General features: G+C 36.7%; 1 protein-coding gene across 2 annotated transcripts; it reads left to right on the plus strand.

Moving 5' to 3' along the window:
* Positions 1 to 100: 100 nt before the first annotated feature.
* On the plus strand, positions 101 to 14,634 carry lrsam1 (leucine rich repeat and sterile alpha motif containing 1). 2 transcript variants are annotated; one of them, XM_067438678.1, is made up of 25 exons: positions 101 to 247; positions 455 to 598; positions 732 to 788; positions 911 to 955; positions 1,057 to 1,134; positions 1,226 to 1,294; positions 3,341 to 3,425; positions 3,684 to 3,805; positions 3,896 to 3,986; positions 4,146 to 4,255; positions 4,369 to 4,398; positions 4,476 to 4,598; positions 5,049 to 5,188; positions 6,256 to 6,300; positions 7,767 to 7,837; positions 8,102 to 8,201; positions 8,520 to 8,607; positions 8,800 to 8,874; positions 10,494 to 10,574; positions 10,840 to 10,935; positions 11,207 to 11,305; positions 11,391 to 11,522; positions 11,612 to 11,681; positions 11,807 to 11,970; positions 13,529 to 14,634. In XM_067438678.1, the coding sequence occupies exons 2-25, from the start codon at positions 527 to 529 to the stop codon at positions 13,649 to 13,651; spliced, it is 2,166 nt and encodes a 721-aa protein (XP_067294779.1). In that variant the 5' UTR covers positions 101 to 247; positions 455 to 526; the 3' UTR covers positions 13,652 to 14,634. The 2 variants fall into 2 exon arrangements, with proteins under 2 accessions (XP_067294779.1, XP_067294780.1); XM_067438679.1 differs by having other exon boundaries at positions 4,476 to 4,589.
* Positions 14,635 to 14,658: the final 24 nt, after the last annotated feature.

Here is a 14,658-nt window from a genome sequence, read left to right on the forward strand (position 1 = left end):
GCGCCACTAATATAAAGGCCAGGAAGTATCGCGAGAGCTGAACAACCTTTCACACTGCAGCGACACATTACGTCATTCACAACGTCCGAGAAGTTGTTCCTGGTATGTGTGTACTGTCAGAGAGGGAGTATACAAGGTAACAAGGGACATTAAATTGATATTGGAGCATTTCAAGGAGCCCATGTTTTGATAAAATATTTTAGCTTTCGAACGGACGGTTATTCACATATTCTTCGTTTCGCCTAAGGTATGTTCCTCTATTTATATCGTTAAGTTTGCTCTATTTGGTTTCAAAACCTGATTTCAAAATCCGTCCATCGAATTTTAATGAAGACGGTTTGTACCTATGGTTTGTACAGTCGAGTGATTATAATGTGTAATTTCCTTCTTTCATGTCCTAATTGGTTGTGTCATGCTGTCCCACTCTGTTTCTTTGGGATTGTCAACACCACAGTCTGTGTCACGCTAACATCCAGTGGATGTCGTGGGCTTTTAACTAGACAAACAAAATCTCACTGGCCGCAGGATGTTTCTGTTCTCCAAAAAGAAGAAACCCAGTGTGGATTCCAAGAAACGCCTCGAGTACCAGCTTTGTTTGGTGAGTTTCTATTGTAAATGCATTGAAATGCCCTCATGTTTGTTTATGTTAGAGATTAAAAGTATTAGCAGTGCCTCCTACTGTCACAGTGCACTGGTCCAGATCCTGACACACATGCCTATGTTTTGTGCAGGCCAAAGAAGCAGGTGCTGATGATGTTCTCGACATTTCTGCCTGTGAGCTTACAGAGGTGAATTACTGAAACGCTGATGAATGACAATTATTATTTACATTTTGGATACATTTTCATTCAAGAAAAAGAAACCATACATATCACAACATTTTTGACTCATTTTAAATGTGTGTCTGCAGGTTCCCTCCAGTGCCTTCTCAATGTGTAAAGTGCTGCAGAAGAAAGTGAGTCAGTTTACTGCAGTTGTTTTCTTTGAGCTGTTGTTGGTCACCACAAACAGACTTATGACAGCAGTCATTTTTCCACATATCCACTTTCATTGCAGGTGTTAATTCTTCATGGGAATGACCTGACATCGCTTGTTCCTAAAGGTTGCTGCACTGGTGCCTTAGCAACTTTAAAGGTGAGAGAAATTGAGCAGTGACACCAGTGCCATGCACATAACATCTTGTACTTCTCTCCAGTGTCAAAATCTCTGTGTGTCCATTCTTAAGGTGTTGGATCTGCATGAAAATAAGCTTACATCACTTCCTGAGGACATCGGGCAGATTTTGTCCTTGCAGGTATTTTTTATTGTATATTAAAATCTGATATGAATTGTTTCTTATATAACACTTAAAAAAGAATACTGTTTTGCATGTTGGTTGATCAATACACATAAAATGCTAAATTTAATGACATATATTGCTCTGTAGCTCTAGATACATTTATGCAACCACTAATTTTCAAAAGACGGGGGTTACTTTTTTAAAAATGTTTTTTTTTTATTCAGCAAGGAAACAAAAAAGCCTTTCAGTAAAAGACATCACATCTTGAGGGGGAAAATGTATTGCGGTCTCTGCAAAAAGCAGCACAACTATGTCAACATCGATAATAATTAGAAATATGTTTTAAGCAGCACATTAGAATGATTTCTGATCGATCATATGACTTAAGACAAAAGTAATGATGCTGAAAATGCTGTCATCACAGGAATAAATCTTAAAATGTATTAAAATAGAAAACAGTTCTTTTAAATTGAAATAATATATTTTACAATATTACTGTTTTTACTTGGACTGAGTAAACCCAGCCTGATCTGCCGACAATTTGATTTCGCCCTGCAACTCAGTCTGGAAACCTGTACATTAAAGGTGTCATGAACTGGCTTTTTTTCTTTTTTATACTGTCAAATAATGACGTTTGTGTGTTTAGTACATACAAAATCATCATAAGTAATAGGCTATTTTCTACACTGGTTTTGAGGCACTTTCCTGAACACTGGGTTTTGATGGACGTGCCGTGCCGCAATGGAGACTTGGACGTAAACGCCCATGGCTAAGATTGGATAAGATTTGCATATTTAATAAGCTTCAGCTCCGCTGTCTTATCTATGCCCCCAGTGTCAGTTCACATGAGAGAGATTATTTTGAAAGCGGAAACTGCAAAGATTTCTTTTGACCACAGGGCTCGTAAACATATTCATCAAGCAAACACAATGATTTATTTCTCATTCACCCGTGACTGATTGGAATATTATTTCTGTATTACATGGCCTGCAGGATCGGTCGATATAAATGCGAACCACACACACACACACGTGGATAACCAGATCAAGAAAACATTTCTGCCACACGTTTTGGTTGCCCGTCTGGAAAACACACATCCCCCGGACTACTATTACTACATATAAAAAAGACATTTTTGCTCACATAAGTTTGTTGCACCATTCCTGTCAGATCCAATATAGAAGGCACAACATTGTGTCTGCAAATCCAGCACTTGAGGCTTGTTTACAAATGATTCCGCAGTGAAGCTGGAACTTAATTAAAAATAAATGAAGTGTCACACATTCCTAATATTAGGATCCAAAGGAAGCTTATGCAGCGACTGTTTTCTTCCACAATATCTTGCTATCTTCTTCACCGTCGTTATTGCTGCTGGCTAGTGATCCGAACAGCTCCATGATTCAGTGGGCGGGGCTACTGAATTAGACATGCTGTAGAGGTGTGTTTCATCCAAAGACTGGTTAAGTTGCTTGATAGCATAAGGATGAAGTACGCCATCGTTTTCTGGGCCTGGTGGCTATAAAAGCTTTTCTTTGACTAAAAAGGAAGTTTCCAGCTCTGAAACTTACAGGATAATCTTATATTACCATGACCTTTTATATATCAAAAGCTCAAGAGAAAGTTGATTTGTCAATTCATCACCCCTTTAATTTGGCGGGTTTAACACGATGACGGATAGAGAAACGATGGCTGTTGATCATGCCTCGTGTGGTCTGATTAGTTGAAGGACTATCTAATTGCATACAGAGTCATTTAAATAATGCTTATGTTTATCACGCCTCTTGTGCAGTAAAAATACAGGGCAGACTCCCCAGGCCAATTGAGCTTGCTCTGGTGATAGCCAGACAAGTTTTTACTGTGTTTTTGAACAATGAAATACAGCCGTGGTAAACACTTTTGTGTTTTCAGTGTTTGAAACTTCCTTCATAAACATTAAAACAATTGTACCAAACCAAACGTTTGAACGATTGTGTATATCTTCTAGACTCTAGAGCATGCGTTTTCTTTAAACATGTTTTTAATTGATAATTAATGTCCTTTATTTGTATTGCTTCTCTTAAGGTTCTGAATGTAGAGAAGAACCACATAAAACAGCTGCCAGACTCTATAGGGGACCTACGACATCTACAGACACTTAATGTGAAAGGTTTGTTTTGTGCTTTTTAAATAATATGTTTGCACGGATGTCCATTGTTTTAAATATCTCCATTAGAGCACTGCGGTAGATTCCAGATAGTTATTAACTAGCTTTCTGATAGTTTCAGAAAGCTTGCAAAAGTTTTACAGTCATTTGAAGCTTCTGTTAAGGAGTGTGGTTTAGGCTTTTTAGGCATGTTTTACATCAAACTAAATGGTAATAAAAGCCTAAACCACTTAAATTAACAAAATGTTTTGATGATGACAGGGAACTGCCTTACTGTGATTCCTGTATCTGTGGGTCGCATGAGCAGCTTGCGCACACTGGACATAAGTGAGAACAACATCAGAGAATTACCCAAAGAACTGGCCAGTGTTCGCACTCTGGAAGTGAGTATCTTAAATGTTTAGCCCACTTAAGATAAATGTGACCACTGCAAAGACATTCTTATGTCTGTATGTGTGTATGTGGTGTGACAGAGCCTGATCCTGGACGCACAGGTTATGAGCTATCCACCTGCGTCAGTGTGCACGGGCGGCACAGAGGAAGTGCAGCGCTACCTCTGCTCAGGTACAGATCTTCAAATAAAAGATCTCAATAAATACATTGATTGTATACAGTACTGATTATGCACAAGATCTAATTGAATATTAACTGGCAGTCCCTTGTGACAGAAAAGGTTCTTTCTATGCATTTGGATTGTTCATAATTCATTATGATGTGGTTTAGAGATGGATCTGGATTATTGCCCTCCATCCCAGTATCTTCTGCCTGTGCTGGAGCATGATGGAGGGAAGCAGGAGGTGGATTGTGTTGATGGTGCAGAGATAGCCTGGCAGGTCAGTCTTCACTATTTTTCGGGCATACAGTATCTAAAAAATGTTGGTGTGGCAATTTCTCTTTCAATATAATAATGAATTTCTGTTCTCTTACATTCACTCTGACACTGCAGAACAAATTCATGGACTATGAGAAAAGAAAGGTACGTTTTTTTTGTGTTATTGTTGGATCGATCGTCCAGTGAAGTAGTATTTGCATCTCGCTCACTATTTCTTATAGGAGCAGAAACAGCTGGAAAAGATGATCTTTGAGAAAGATCTTGAAGAGAAACAGAGAGAACACACTCAGCTCCTCCTCCTCAACAACTCCCGCAAAGAGGACGTCCTGCTATCTGTAAAATTGGTATTTATTTCGATTTTAGAGTACTGATGTAACACATTTTAGTGTGCTACACTTCCCTACTGAACAAGTCTGTATTTATTTGGTTAAAATACTGTTAAATAGTAATAATATTGAAAAAGCCTTCAGAAATCATTCTAATATGCCGATTTGGAGCTCAAGTAGCATTTATTATTATTGTCAATGTTAAAAACAGTTGTGCTGTCTTTGTGGAAAAATAATATTTTATTCAGAATTCTTTGATGAATAAGAAACAAATATCAAAAGATTGTTAAAAATGTTTGATAAAATTATAAATATCTTTACTGTCACATTTGATCAATTTAGGCATCCTTACTAAATGCAAGTGTTAATTTCTTTAATCATTTTGTTTATACTTATCTAGCTATAAAAAAATTACTTATAATGCCCTTATTATCAGAAAAGACACCTCTGTGCTTTTCTGTCTCTCAGGAGCAGGAACGGTTGGAGTTAGGTGTGTCTCAGCAGCAGAAGGCCCAGGAAGCAGTAAGGCTGAAAATGCTGGATAAAGTACGTCAGGCAGAGAGTGTTATCATGGGCCGCATCTCTGACCTTCTGCTTGATAACAAACGGTGAGGGCACAATGTGAACCATTTTTTAAATGTCTTGCTTTTATGTAGCAATTGCTGTCACTTTACTCATTCTAAGTCCATTAGTATTGTGCAGTTCACCCAAAAAACAAACAAAATTTACTGATGATTTACTTAACCCCAAGCCATCCTAGGTGTATATGACTATCTTCTTTCAGAATGATACATTATGGCATTTTCAAAATGATATATTAAAATATCTGTTAGGAATTTGATCTGAAACTTCACAGACAAACTCTGGGGACACCTGAGACTTCTAATACATCGTGTAAAAAGGGGCTTAATAGGTGCCCTTTAAAAAAATATCATTGCTTTCCAAGGTTTATAATGGTAATAAATGGTGGGCCAAAAACGTGCATCCATCCATCATAAATGATATCCATAAGGCTCCAGGGGTTAATAAAGGCCCTCTGAACCGAAGCGATTTAGTTTGTTTTTTGAGAAAAATATCCATATTTAAAATAGACTAAAATAACTAGCTTCTGGCAGATGGTTTAAGCAAGTCAACTTATGCCAAAAGAGTAACCCATGACATGATGTAGGAGTAGTGCAAGCTTTGACGCCTCTCGTCTGGGCAGCAAACTCAAGCTTCTCTTCTCTTATATTGAAATCCTCTGACAGAATCCTCTTTTTAACAATTCACATAATACCTCATGTCAGGGGTTACTCTTTCACCATAAATCGATGCGTAAGGGCATCTGTCGGAAGCTAGTTATTTTAGTTAATAAAGTTATAAATATGGATAATTTTCTTACACAACCGCATCACTTCCCTTTAAAAGGCCTTTATTATCTACCTGGAGTTGTGTGGTTTACTTTTATGATATATGGATGTGCTTTTTTGGGCTTCAAAATCTTATCCTCCATTCACTGCCATTATAAAGCTTGGAAGAGCCAGAATATTTTTTTATATGACTCTGACTGTATGAAAGAAGAATGTCATATAGGATGGCTTGAGGGTGAGTAAATCATGGGGTAATTTTTATTTTTGGGTGAACTATCCCTTTAAGGGTAGTTATTTATTGTGTACTTGTGCTTATTTGATTACAGCCAGGAAAAGAGTGCTGAATTTCTGCAAGCTCTGGAGGAGGACCGGTGAGTAGATATTACACATGGGTCGAACTCTCTAATGGAGTATGGGCTCCTGCCATAAATGCAGCTCTCGCTAAGTGAATTTCTCTCTATCTAATGGCACCACTTATGAAATCCACAGTCCAGAGTTACTGTAAGTACTAAGCTGTTTGAACAATGTCACTGCTGTGGTGCTGCTACAGCACACAGAGCTCTTTTGACCAAACCCATATTAATTCAGCGTTTACGGGTACATTCAGGTATTTTTGGAGATCAGGGGTGCTTTTCCCGAAAGCAGCGTTAGCCAACTATGGTCGCAAGTTCAGTCGTCATTAGCATGGTTTAACAAATTGGTGTTTGCCGAAACCATAGCTCCAACGAACATTTGCAAACAGAATCGCAAAGTTGTGTGGTTGGAACGATATCTCTCAGCCTGTGTCGTTCATAGTTTCTTATTTGCATGACATGTGGACTTAATAAATCTTTATCTTGAGAAAATTAAACAATGCTGCCTTTCAGTACAATCTACATCTTTTTTTTCAACTATAAAAATGTCATTTACTTTTTTTAGTTTAGTCGAGAAATTTCAAGTGCTGTTTTTGAAGCATACGTGCATGTGCATACGTGCTCTAGTATGTAAGAACAAGCCTATGATTGAATTTGGAAATAAAGCAAAAAAAACTGAGAAAAATTATAAATAGTCCTCAGATGCAATGTCAATTTATAGCAAAAATCTAGCATTAATTTGATCTCAAATGGATTAGTTAAAAATAAGTTTTTACTTCACCATCTGCATGAAATCATTAACCAATGTGGTTGAACAACACATTTGCGACCAATAAGGTTTTGGGAAACAGTGACGACTAGCTAGTTGATTTCTTGAACAATGCATCATACTATTGTAGTTGTTCGGTAAACACAGCACAGGTCAGAAAGATCTGCCATGTTACTTTGAAACAAAACACTGCAGTGGAGTGTTGTTCTGTATCAGAATCTGCTGTTTGTATATACGGTACAGACTTTAAGTTTGGGGTTGTGGTCGCCGAAGCTGCAATTATTTGATAAAAATACAAAAACAGTAGTGTTGTGAAATATTACAAATTTAAATAACTGTTATCTATTTAATATATTTAATCATTTTATGTAATTTATTCATGTGATGATAAAGCTAAATTTCCAGCCTTCAGTGTTTTTTCAGAAACCCTTCTAATATGCTGATTTGCTGCTTAAGTGACATTTATTCAGTTTTGCTGCTTATTTTTTGTTTGGAAACTAAGTAGAAACAAAGTTTAGAAGAATAGCTGGGTTTTTTGTAACGTGATAAATGTCTTTGCTGTCACTTTTAATCTTTGTAATGCATTCTTTCCTGAATAAAAAATAGTATATAGGCTAGAAGTTATACACGCAGCAAATGGTGACATTTTAAACTTACCCTGATGTTGTTTTTATTTTAGTAAAAGATAGAATTATTAATATTTTGTTGTTTTTAGCATACGAATGGAACACCTTACTGCCATTACGCAGGAAGAAGCCAACTCTCTTAGGAAAAAGGAAGTGGCAGGTGAGTTTTAGAAATTACATTTATCTTTAAAATGCCCATATTGTTTCATAAATGTTTTAAAATGAAATTGAACTTTATATTTATTTATATTCATTTTTTTATATTCATTAGAAATCTTTGTTTTGTTTTTTCTGTAACATGCTTCAAAAATGTTTGGTATCTGTTTGAATCATACTTGCATCATGTCCCACTACCCCTCTCTTTCCCCAGTATTTTTTTTAACTCCTCTACTATCCATTTAAATTTATATATACATGTTCTCAGGTGCCATGCAGAGGATGCTGTCAGAGAGCTGCTCTTTAAGGTTACTGCAGGAGGCCAGGGAAGCCAAGACACAAATTTTGGTGTCTGAGACCTGCAGGAGGTGCTTCACTTCCTACCAATACATATGATTTTAACTCTGTCCAGCACCTTTTGGATCTGTTTACTCCTGGTATCAACATCTGTCTTGTTGGTCTGATCACATGTGGTCAAGGGAGGCGGTTTACTCTTAATAATAACCTTAGTCTCAAAAGTATCGCTTGTGACCACTTGTGAACAGATTTCAAAAGGACTTTCTTTGATTTTGAGATGACCAATCACTTCCTATGTCAATACTATGTCAACTCCGCAATGCTTTTTAGGTGATTAGACAGTCCTATTTTTTTAATCTCAGTCTTATTCTCTCTTTGTCTTAATTTAGTTTGGACAATTTGGATAAGAAGTTTGACCAAGTGTTGTCCCTGCAGCAGCTAGACAAAAGCAAAGCAATTAGTCAGATCCTTCAAGAGGTAACTATTCAGTTCGCTAATTTACAATATAATTTAATCTGTATTCTGTATTAAAAGCTAGTCTGCACTCAATCCACCCATTCACTCCACAACCAAAATACATTTGAACTACTATAAATATTACAGGTGGTGCATGGCTGGTTTAGTAGGTCTAAAATGATGAACTAACCCTTATCGGCTCTTTGTCTGTAGGAGGAAATGCAGAAGGCCGCCTTTGAAACCCTCCAGCTTCAGAAGGACAGTGTGCATGCTTATATTCGTAATCAGGTATGATGATTGAGGTCCAAAAACCAATAAGATTTAAGATAGTGATTTATATCATACTACTTGTTGGCTGGGCTCCAATTTACTTCAGAAGATAAACTATAGCAAATACATACAGCTCTGAAAAAAATTAAGAGACCACTTAACATTGATTTCTCAATGTTAAGTGGTCCCTTAATTTTTTCCAGAGCTGTAGATGAAGGAGTTTTAACTTTATCAACAGTGCCATTTATTAAAATGTACACTACTGTTCAAAAATATTAATGGTCTCTTATCCTCACCAAGGTTGCATTTATTTGATCAAAACTACAATAAGAACAGCGATATTGTATAATATTGCTAAAATTTAAAATAACTGTTTTTTTATATAGATTTTAAAAATGTCGTCACTGTAGCGATTATTAATCAGTCCAAAGGAAAAGATGAGGGACACAGACTGACCAATACTAATGCACATAACTTTAATAAACATTGGGAAATAAGATTACGACTGTAACCTTTAATGCAAGATCTAGAACTGAGGAAACTGAGGGCTTAAATACACAGAGGATTTATTAATGAAGCAGGGTACAGATGAGGATTTTAATGCTCAAGAAACATTTCTTATAATATTATTAGTAACACTTACAGTACGGTCTCATTTGCTAACATTAGTTACTGCATTAACTGACGTGAACTAACAATGAGCAATACATTCTTACAGCATTTCTTAACCTTTTGTTAATATTAGTTAATAGCAATGTTCATATTCATGTCACAGTGCATTAACTAAAGTTAACAGATACAACTTTTGATTTAAAAAATGTATTTATAAATGAGATTAACTAAAAATAATAAATGCTGTAGAAGTATTATTTATTGCTATTTGATGTTAACTAAAGTTAACACATGAAACCTTATTGTAAAGTGTTATAATCAACATTGAAAACCGTTCAATCCGCTGCTCAATCATTTTAGAGGAAACCGGGATAAATTTTTCCCTAAGATTATTTAATAAATGGTCAATTTAAAAGAACATAATTTATTTGAAATAGAAAGCTTTTTTAACATTGCAAATGTGTAGCTGTTAATTTTGATACATTTGATGGATTTATAGACCTTGTGCTCCGCGACACAAGCCCACAGCCATCTTTAAAAATTTGAGTTTGAACTTCCGTTTTTGCGAAGGCTGTATATTTCTATGACATCGCTGTTGAAGAGGGATTTGCTGATGAAATCAATTATGAGTTCTCAAATGTAGAGTTAGTGAAAGTTATCAAGAGCATTGTAATGTTATAAGTAGATGTCATAATAAATGTCAGTAGAGCGTGAAGATTTTAAAATGAGTGGCTCATTCATAAATCCGTAAAATCTTACGTTCATGCGGTGGGAATACAAACCGAAGACAGAACACAACAAGCGCAGCGCTGAAAAGGGGCGGGGCTACATGAGCTCTATATAGTACTAATGTTTAATATGGTATTTTGTAGTCATTCTAGTCATCTAGAAAAGCTTTTTTTGGTTTCAGCCAGCCCTTACATTCTTACATCCCACCTCTCATTGGATGCAGAACCCCAAAAATGGCTGTTTTAGCATGTCTCCATGGGGCCATTCTCACCTCCACTGTATGCTTGTATCCATAGATTAAACTCATAGAGGCAGAGTTATTGCAGTTGACAAAGCTGGAGGTTAAGAGGAGGAATTTGGACACTGAGAACCTGCAGGTACGTAGCAGCATTAGATGATGTGGTGCTTTCCTTTCAGTGCTTCTTCATGCTGTGGAGTGTAGAGAGGAGTAGCCATCAGTCTGTTTGTTGTCTTTATTTTTGTATCTCTCTTTCTCTTTCTGATTGCTCAGCCATTTCATCCCATTCCTGTTTAAATACCATGCTCACATCACCTCTATGAGTTATCACAACAATCTGGGAGTGTGATTCTTTTGTATTGTTTGAGTCTGTGTATTTACTGTGTTCACTGTGTGTGTGGAAGGAGGTGCTGGCTGACCAGAGGACCGCTTTGAGTGACCTACTGCAGCAGTTACTCAAACAGAAGGACCAGAGGGAGGAGGAGCTCAGGCTGGTGTTGGTGAGTTATTCTGGACCAGCTTCCTTCATTTCTCAATAGAGACACTGTCTGTCTGTCTGTCTGTCTGTCTTGTCTGCCTTGTCTGCCTTCACGTGAGGGAAATTTTTCTGTTATCTGTGTATTTGCTATTCTGTGTATAGGATAAAAAATACAGAATTTGAAAGCCCCGAATAATTGCACGATTAATTTATAGTGTTTATATTTGCTTAGGACTTTTATAAAATGTATAAGAAATTATACTAAGGATGTTTTTTTTTCCTTTGCTCTATAGATGGAGCTGGAGCAGAAGAGCGAATCCAATCAGCAGAACTACTGGCTGATTCAATATCAGAGGCTTCTGGATGCTAAACCTCTGTCTTTGCGTATGCAGGTCAGAGCAGCTCTTCTACAGGTCCTGAGATCCGGTTTAAATCACACAATTATGGACACTTTGATTTGCTTTTCTTTCGGTTCAGGAAGCGGCTGTGGATAGGGACCTGGGGAATGTGCTGTGCAAACTCTCTGCTCAACACTACCTGCCAATAATAGCTCACCACCGAATCACTGTTGAGGCCTTGCGACACATGACCGCCAAAGACCTTAGCAAGGTCTGCCAACTTTGTCTAGGAATTTGTCATCAGAGATTTATATCCATTAAAATGTTCTTTTCACGATGAACTTTTCTTTTTTATTACAGTTGGGGATCAATGAGGTTGGCGTGCAGAAAGCTCTTCTCCACTGGGCCAGAGAACGCACTCTGTCTGACCGTAAGAGTTCACATTTTCTCTTGAGTACAAATTATTTCTTTAATTTAGTGACATTTATCAATTCTGCTCAGTGTTTTTGTTTTTCAGTTGTGATTGCGGGTTTCATAACATGCTTGTCCTTTCAGCATTGCCTAAAACAGCGAAAGAGTTACAGCAAGCTGGACCATCTACTCCAAGTGTCCCACAGCTGCTCACACCTCCGCTGACCCCCAACACACCTCTCACCCCCACAGCCCCATGTTCTGATAGATTCAACAGTTCCGAGTGTGTCGTGTGTATGGAACATGAGGTAAAGCCTTCACTAATAGACCCTTTTACAGCCCACATGATCAAAGAGTTGCGCGCGCATTTTGGCAACGGAAGTGGTGTTGTTCCCTAGTGGTTCTAACGTGTGAGCAACTCCGAAAGTTTATCAAAACGGTTTCCCGGCATCAAAATGTCTGGCTGTTGCGTTTTTGGTTGCACTAATCGCTATTCCACCAATGGGCTTAAGTTTTATAGGATTCCGACAGGATCACGGCCGTTTCAGAAGAACCGGCGGTACCTGTGGCTGCAGGCGATTAAATGCATTGATTGGAACGAGGACATAAAAATGCTCGCATAAAAAATAATAATTTGTAAAACATTTACTGCACTTGAAACTTAATTATTTATAATAAACCTCCCAACATTGGCTGCCACTGGTGTGTATAATGTACCCCCCATCCCCAGATTATCATATCAATAATCACACTACTTATCAATTTCATTTGTAATGATTTTATTAATAGTTTAATTGCAAAATAACCATCTGAGAAATGTATGCAAGCAACATAGTTGCTATTAAAGTACTATAGCATTACAAAATTAAACTTTAAACAGAACTGTGTCGACACGAATCAATAACAACATAAAATGTAAGGAAAAGGATAAATGTATGTCGGTGTGAAGAATAAGAATAAATGTAGAAAATTGTATTGGACATTCTGTACATGCCCACAGACAACGTATTCATAAGCATCCAGTGATTTATATGCTTGTCTCGGGTGTACACGCTCGGTTTCTCGACTAAATACGTATATATCCGACCACTAAGTTATATCTGGCCATCTGCTAACGTCTTCTATCCACTCCACTATAGTACATGGATCTGGTAGCCGAATACCATTTGATAAAGTCAACTTTTTAAAATAACTTTCTCGGTTTGTGTTGCTTAATCCGCTCACGTAGCTTGACATTCTGCTGATTCTCGCCACAGTTTGTTGCCAAAATGCGCGCGCATACGTTGCTACGTCATCATTGTATACAAACAGTAAAAGGGTCTATATGCTAAGTAACACACCCGTTCATTTAAAAGCTTAAGAAGTTGAATTAAAACAGGGGCAAAAGTATTCAAATAAATATTTAGAAATGAAAAGATTAAATAATTAAACATTTCACTACTGTTTAAACGTTTGGGGTCAGTAAGATTTTTTAAATCTGTTTTTTGCAAGTAGTCTCTTATAATCAAAAAGTCAATTTGATAAAAAAAAAAACAGTAAAAAAAATGCATTTTTAAATATTAGTATTTTCTATTTTAACATATTAATTTATATATTGATTTTATATATAAAATATTATTTAAAATATGTATTTTTTATAACAATGTAGTCTTTACTGTCACTTTTGATCAATTTAATGCAAATTAAATATAAAAAATTACTGACCAAAACGATTCAAAGGTAGTGTAAATATTATAGAAAATAATTTAAAAAAATTATACTAATAAACTATGTTTATTAGTATAAATATGAATTTTATGATTATGGTTTTAGTTTTTCAGCAGCTTTAAGAATAAACACTTTTTCTTTCCGTTCTGCTCTGTGTAGTCACATGTGATCTTCCTGCCGTGTGGACACGTATGCTGTTGCCAGACCTGCAGCGGTGCTCTGCAGTCCTGCCCTCTGTGTCGTTCTTCTATATCTCAGCGTGTCCGTCTTTACCATGGCTGAAGCCGGCGAGTGTCCACCCTTCCATGGTCAGATCATACCTCACGTGTCGTCGTTGGTCTTTCGTCCCATTTGCTGCATGAAATCGTGGTCTGTGAACCTTCAAGCACTTTAGAAATTACTGGATTTTCTCTTCAACTCCTGCTACAACTAGCCAATAAAAGAGGAACACATACTGCAAGACATTTGTCCAATGGAAAAAAGTTTATCATAAGCTAGTCACATTCCAATAAATCAACAGCAGGAAAGTATTTGGTAACGGTTCAGCTAATTGCTCAAAATGATAGGAATAGATGTACTATAATATAATGACTTGTTGAGTCTTAGTATTGCCCTTGATGTACCTGCTCTAAGCACTTGTGCCTTTTCTGTATTTAACGTCTGCATTTTAAATATCTGCATGTTCTATAAAGCTAAATCTTCATCCACATGCTACAGTTGCCCCATCCCCACAATGTTATTCTAGCATCATGGCCATACAGTAGGATCAAATTACATCACTATTAAGGGCTGTTCACATCAAAGATAATACATATCAATTTAGATTTATTGTAATTCTATGAGAATAGGAAAGTCCACACCACAGCTATAAGAATAATGACAAAGGAACGATAAGCGGGTGCCGTGCTTGTAATGAACAAAACACTCTGCAGTTGATGTGGATGTTAATGTAGTTATTGTTATCTTTTTACTTCTAAACTGTTCTTGGTGTGAACGGACCTTTAATCTGCAGTGTCATCACAGAGAACCACTTCAGGGTGTTAAAGTCAATTTTAATATTTACGTTTTTAGCATAAATTCGAATCTAAATGACTTTTTTTAAAAGATTCACAGAAAGTACATTGAAATGGTTTAAATTGACTTGGCAACACAGCAGAATAGAAAATAATAGTTTGATGGTGAAATCTTTCTGAAGTTACTGTACTTGCTATATAACACAGAAAACATTCAACCCCAGTAAAGTATTGCACGTGTTTGCTAAATCACTTCTGTGTACTTCTGTCTTCTTC

Source organism: Pseudorasbora parva, chromosome 3 (assembly GCF_024679245.1).
Source record: "Pseudorasbora parva isolate DD20220531a chromosome 3, ASM2467924v1, whole genome shotgun sequence".
Taxonomy (NCBI): domain Eukaryota; kingdom Metazoa; phylum Chordata; class Actinopteri; order Cypriniformes; family Gobionidae; genus Pseudorasbora; species Pseudorasbora parva.

Bases quoted from the DNA above. Each gene is read 5' to 3' on its own strand.
- lrsam1 (XM_067438678.1), top strand. From the start codon at position 527: ATGTTTCTGTTCTCCAAAAAGAAGAAACCCAGTGTGGATTCCAAGAAA. The intron at 8,608-8,799 runs GTAACTATTCAG...CTTTGTCTGTAG, and splicing joins TTAGTCAGATCCTTCAAGAG to GAGGAAATGCAGAAGGCCGC. The intron at 11,306-11,390 runs GTCAGAGCAGCT...CTTTCGGTTCAG, and splicing joins CTCTGTCTTTGCGTATGCAG to GAAGCGGCTGTGGATAGGGA.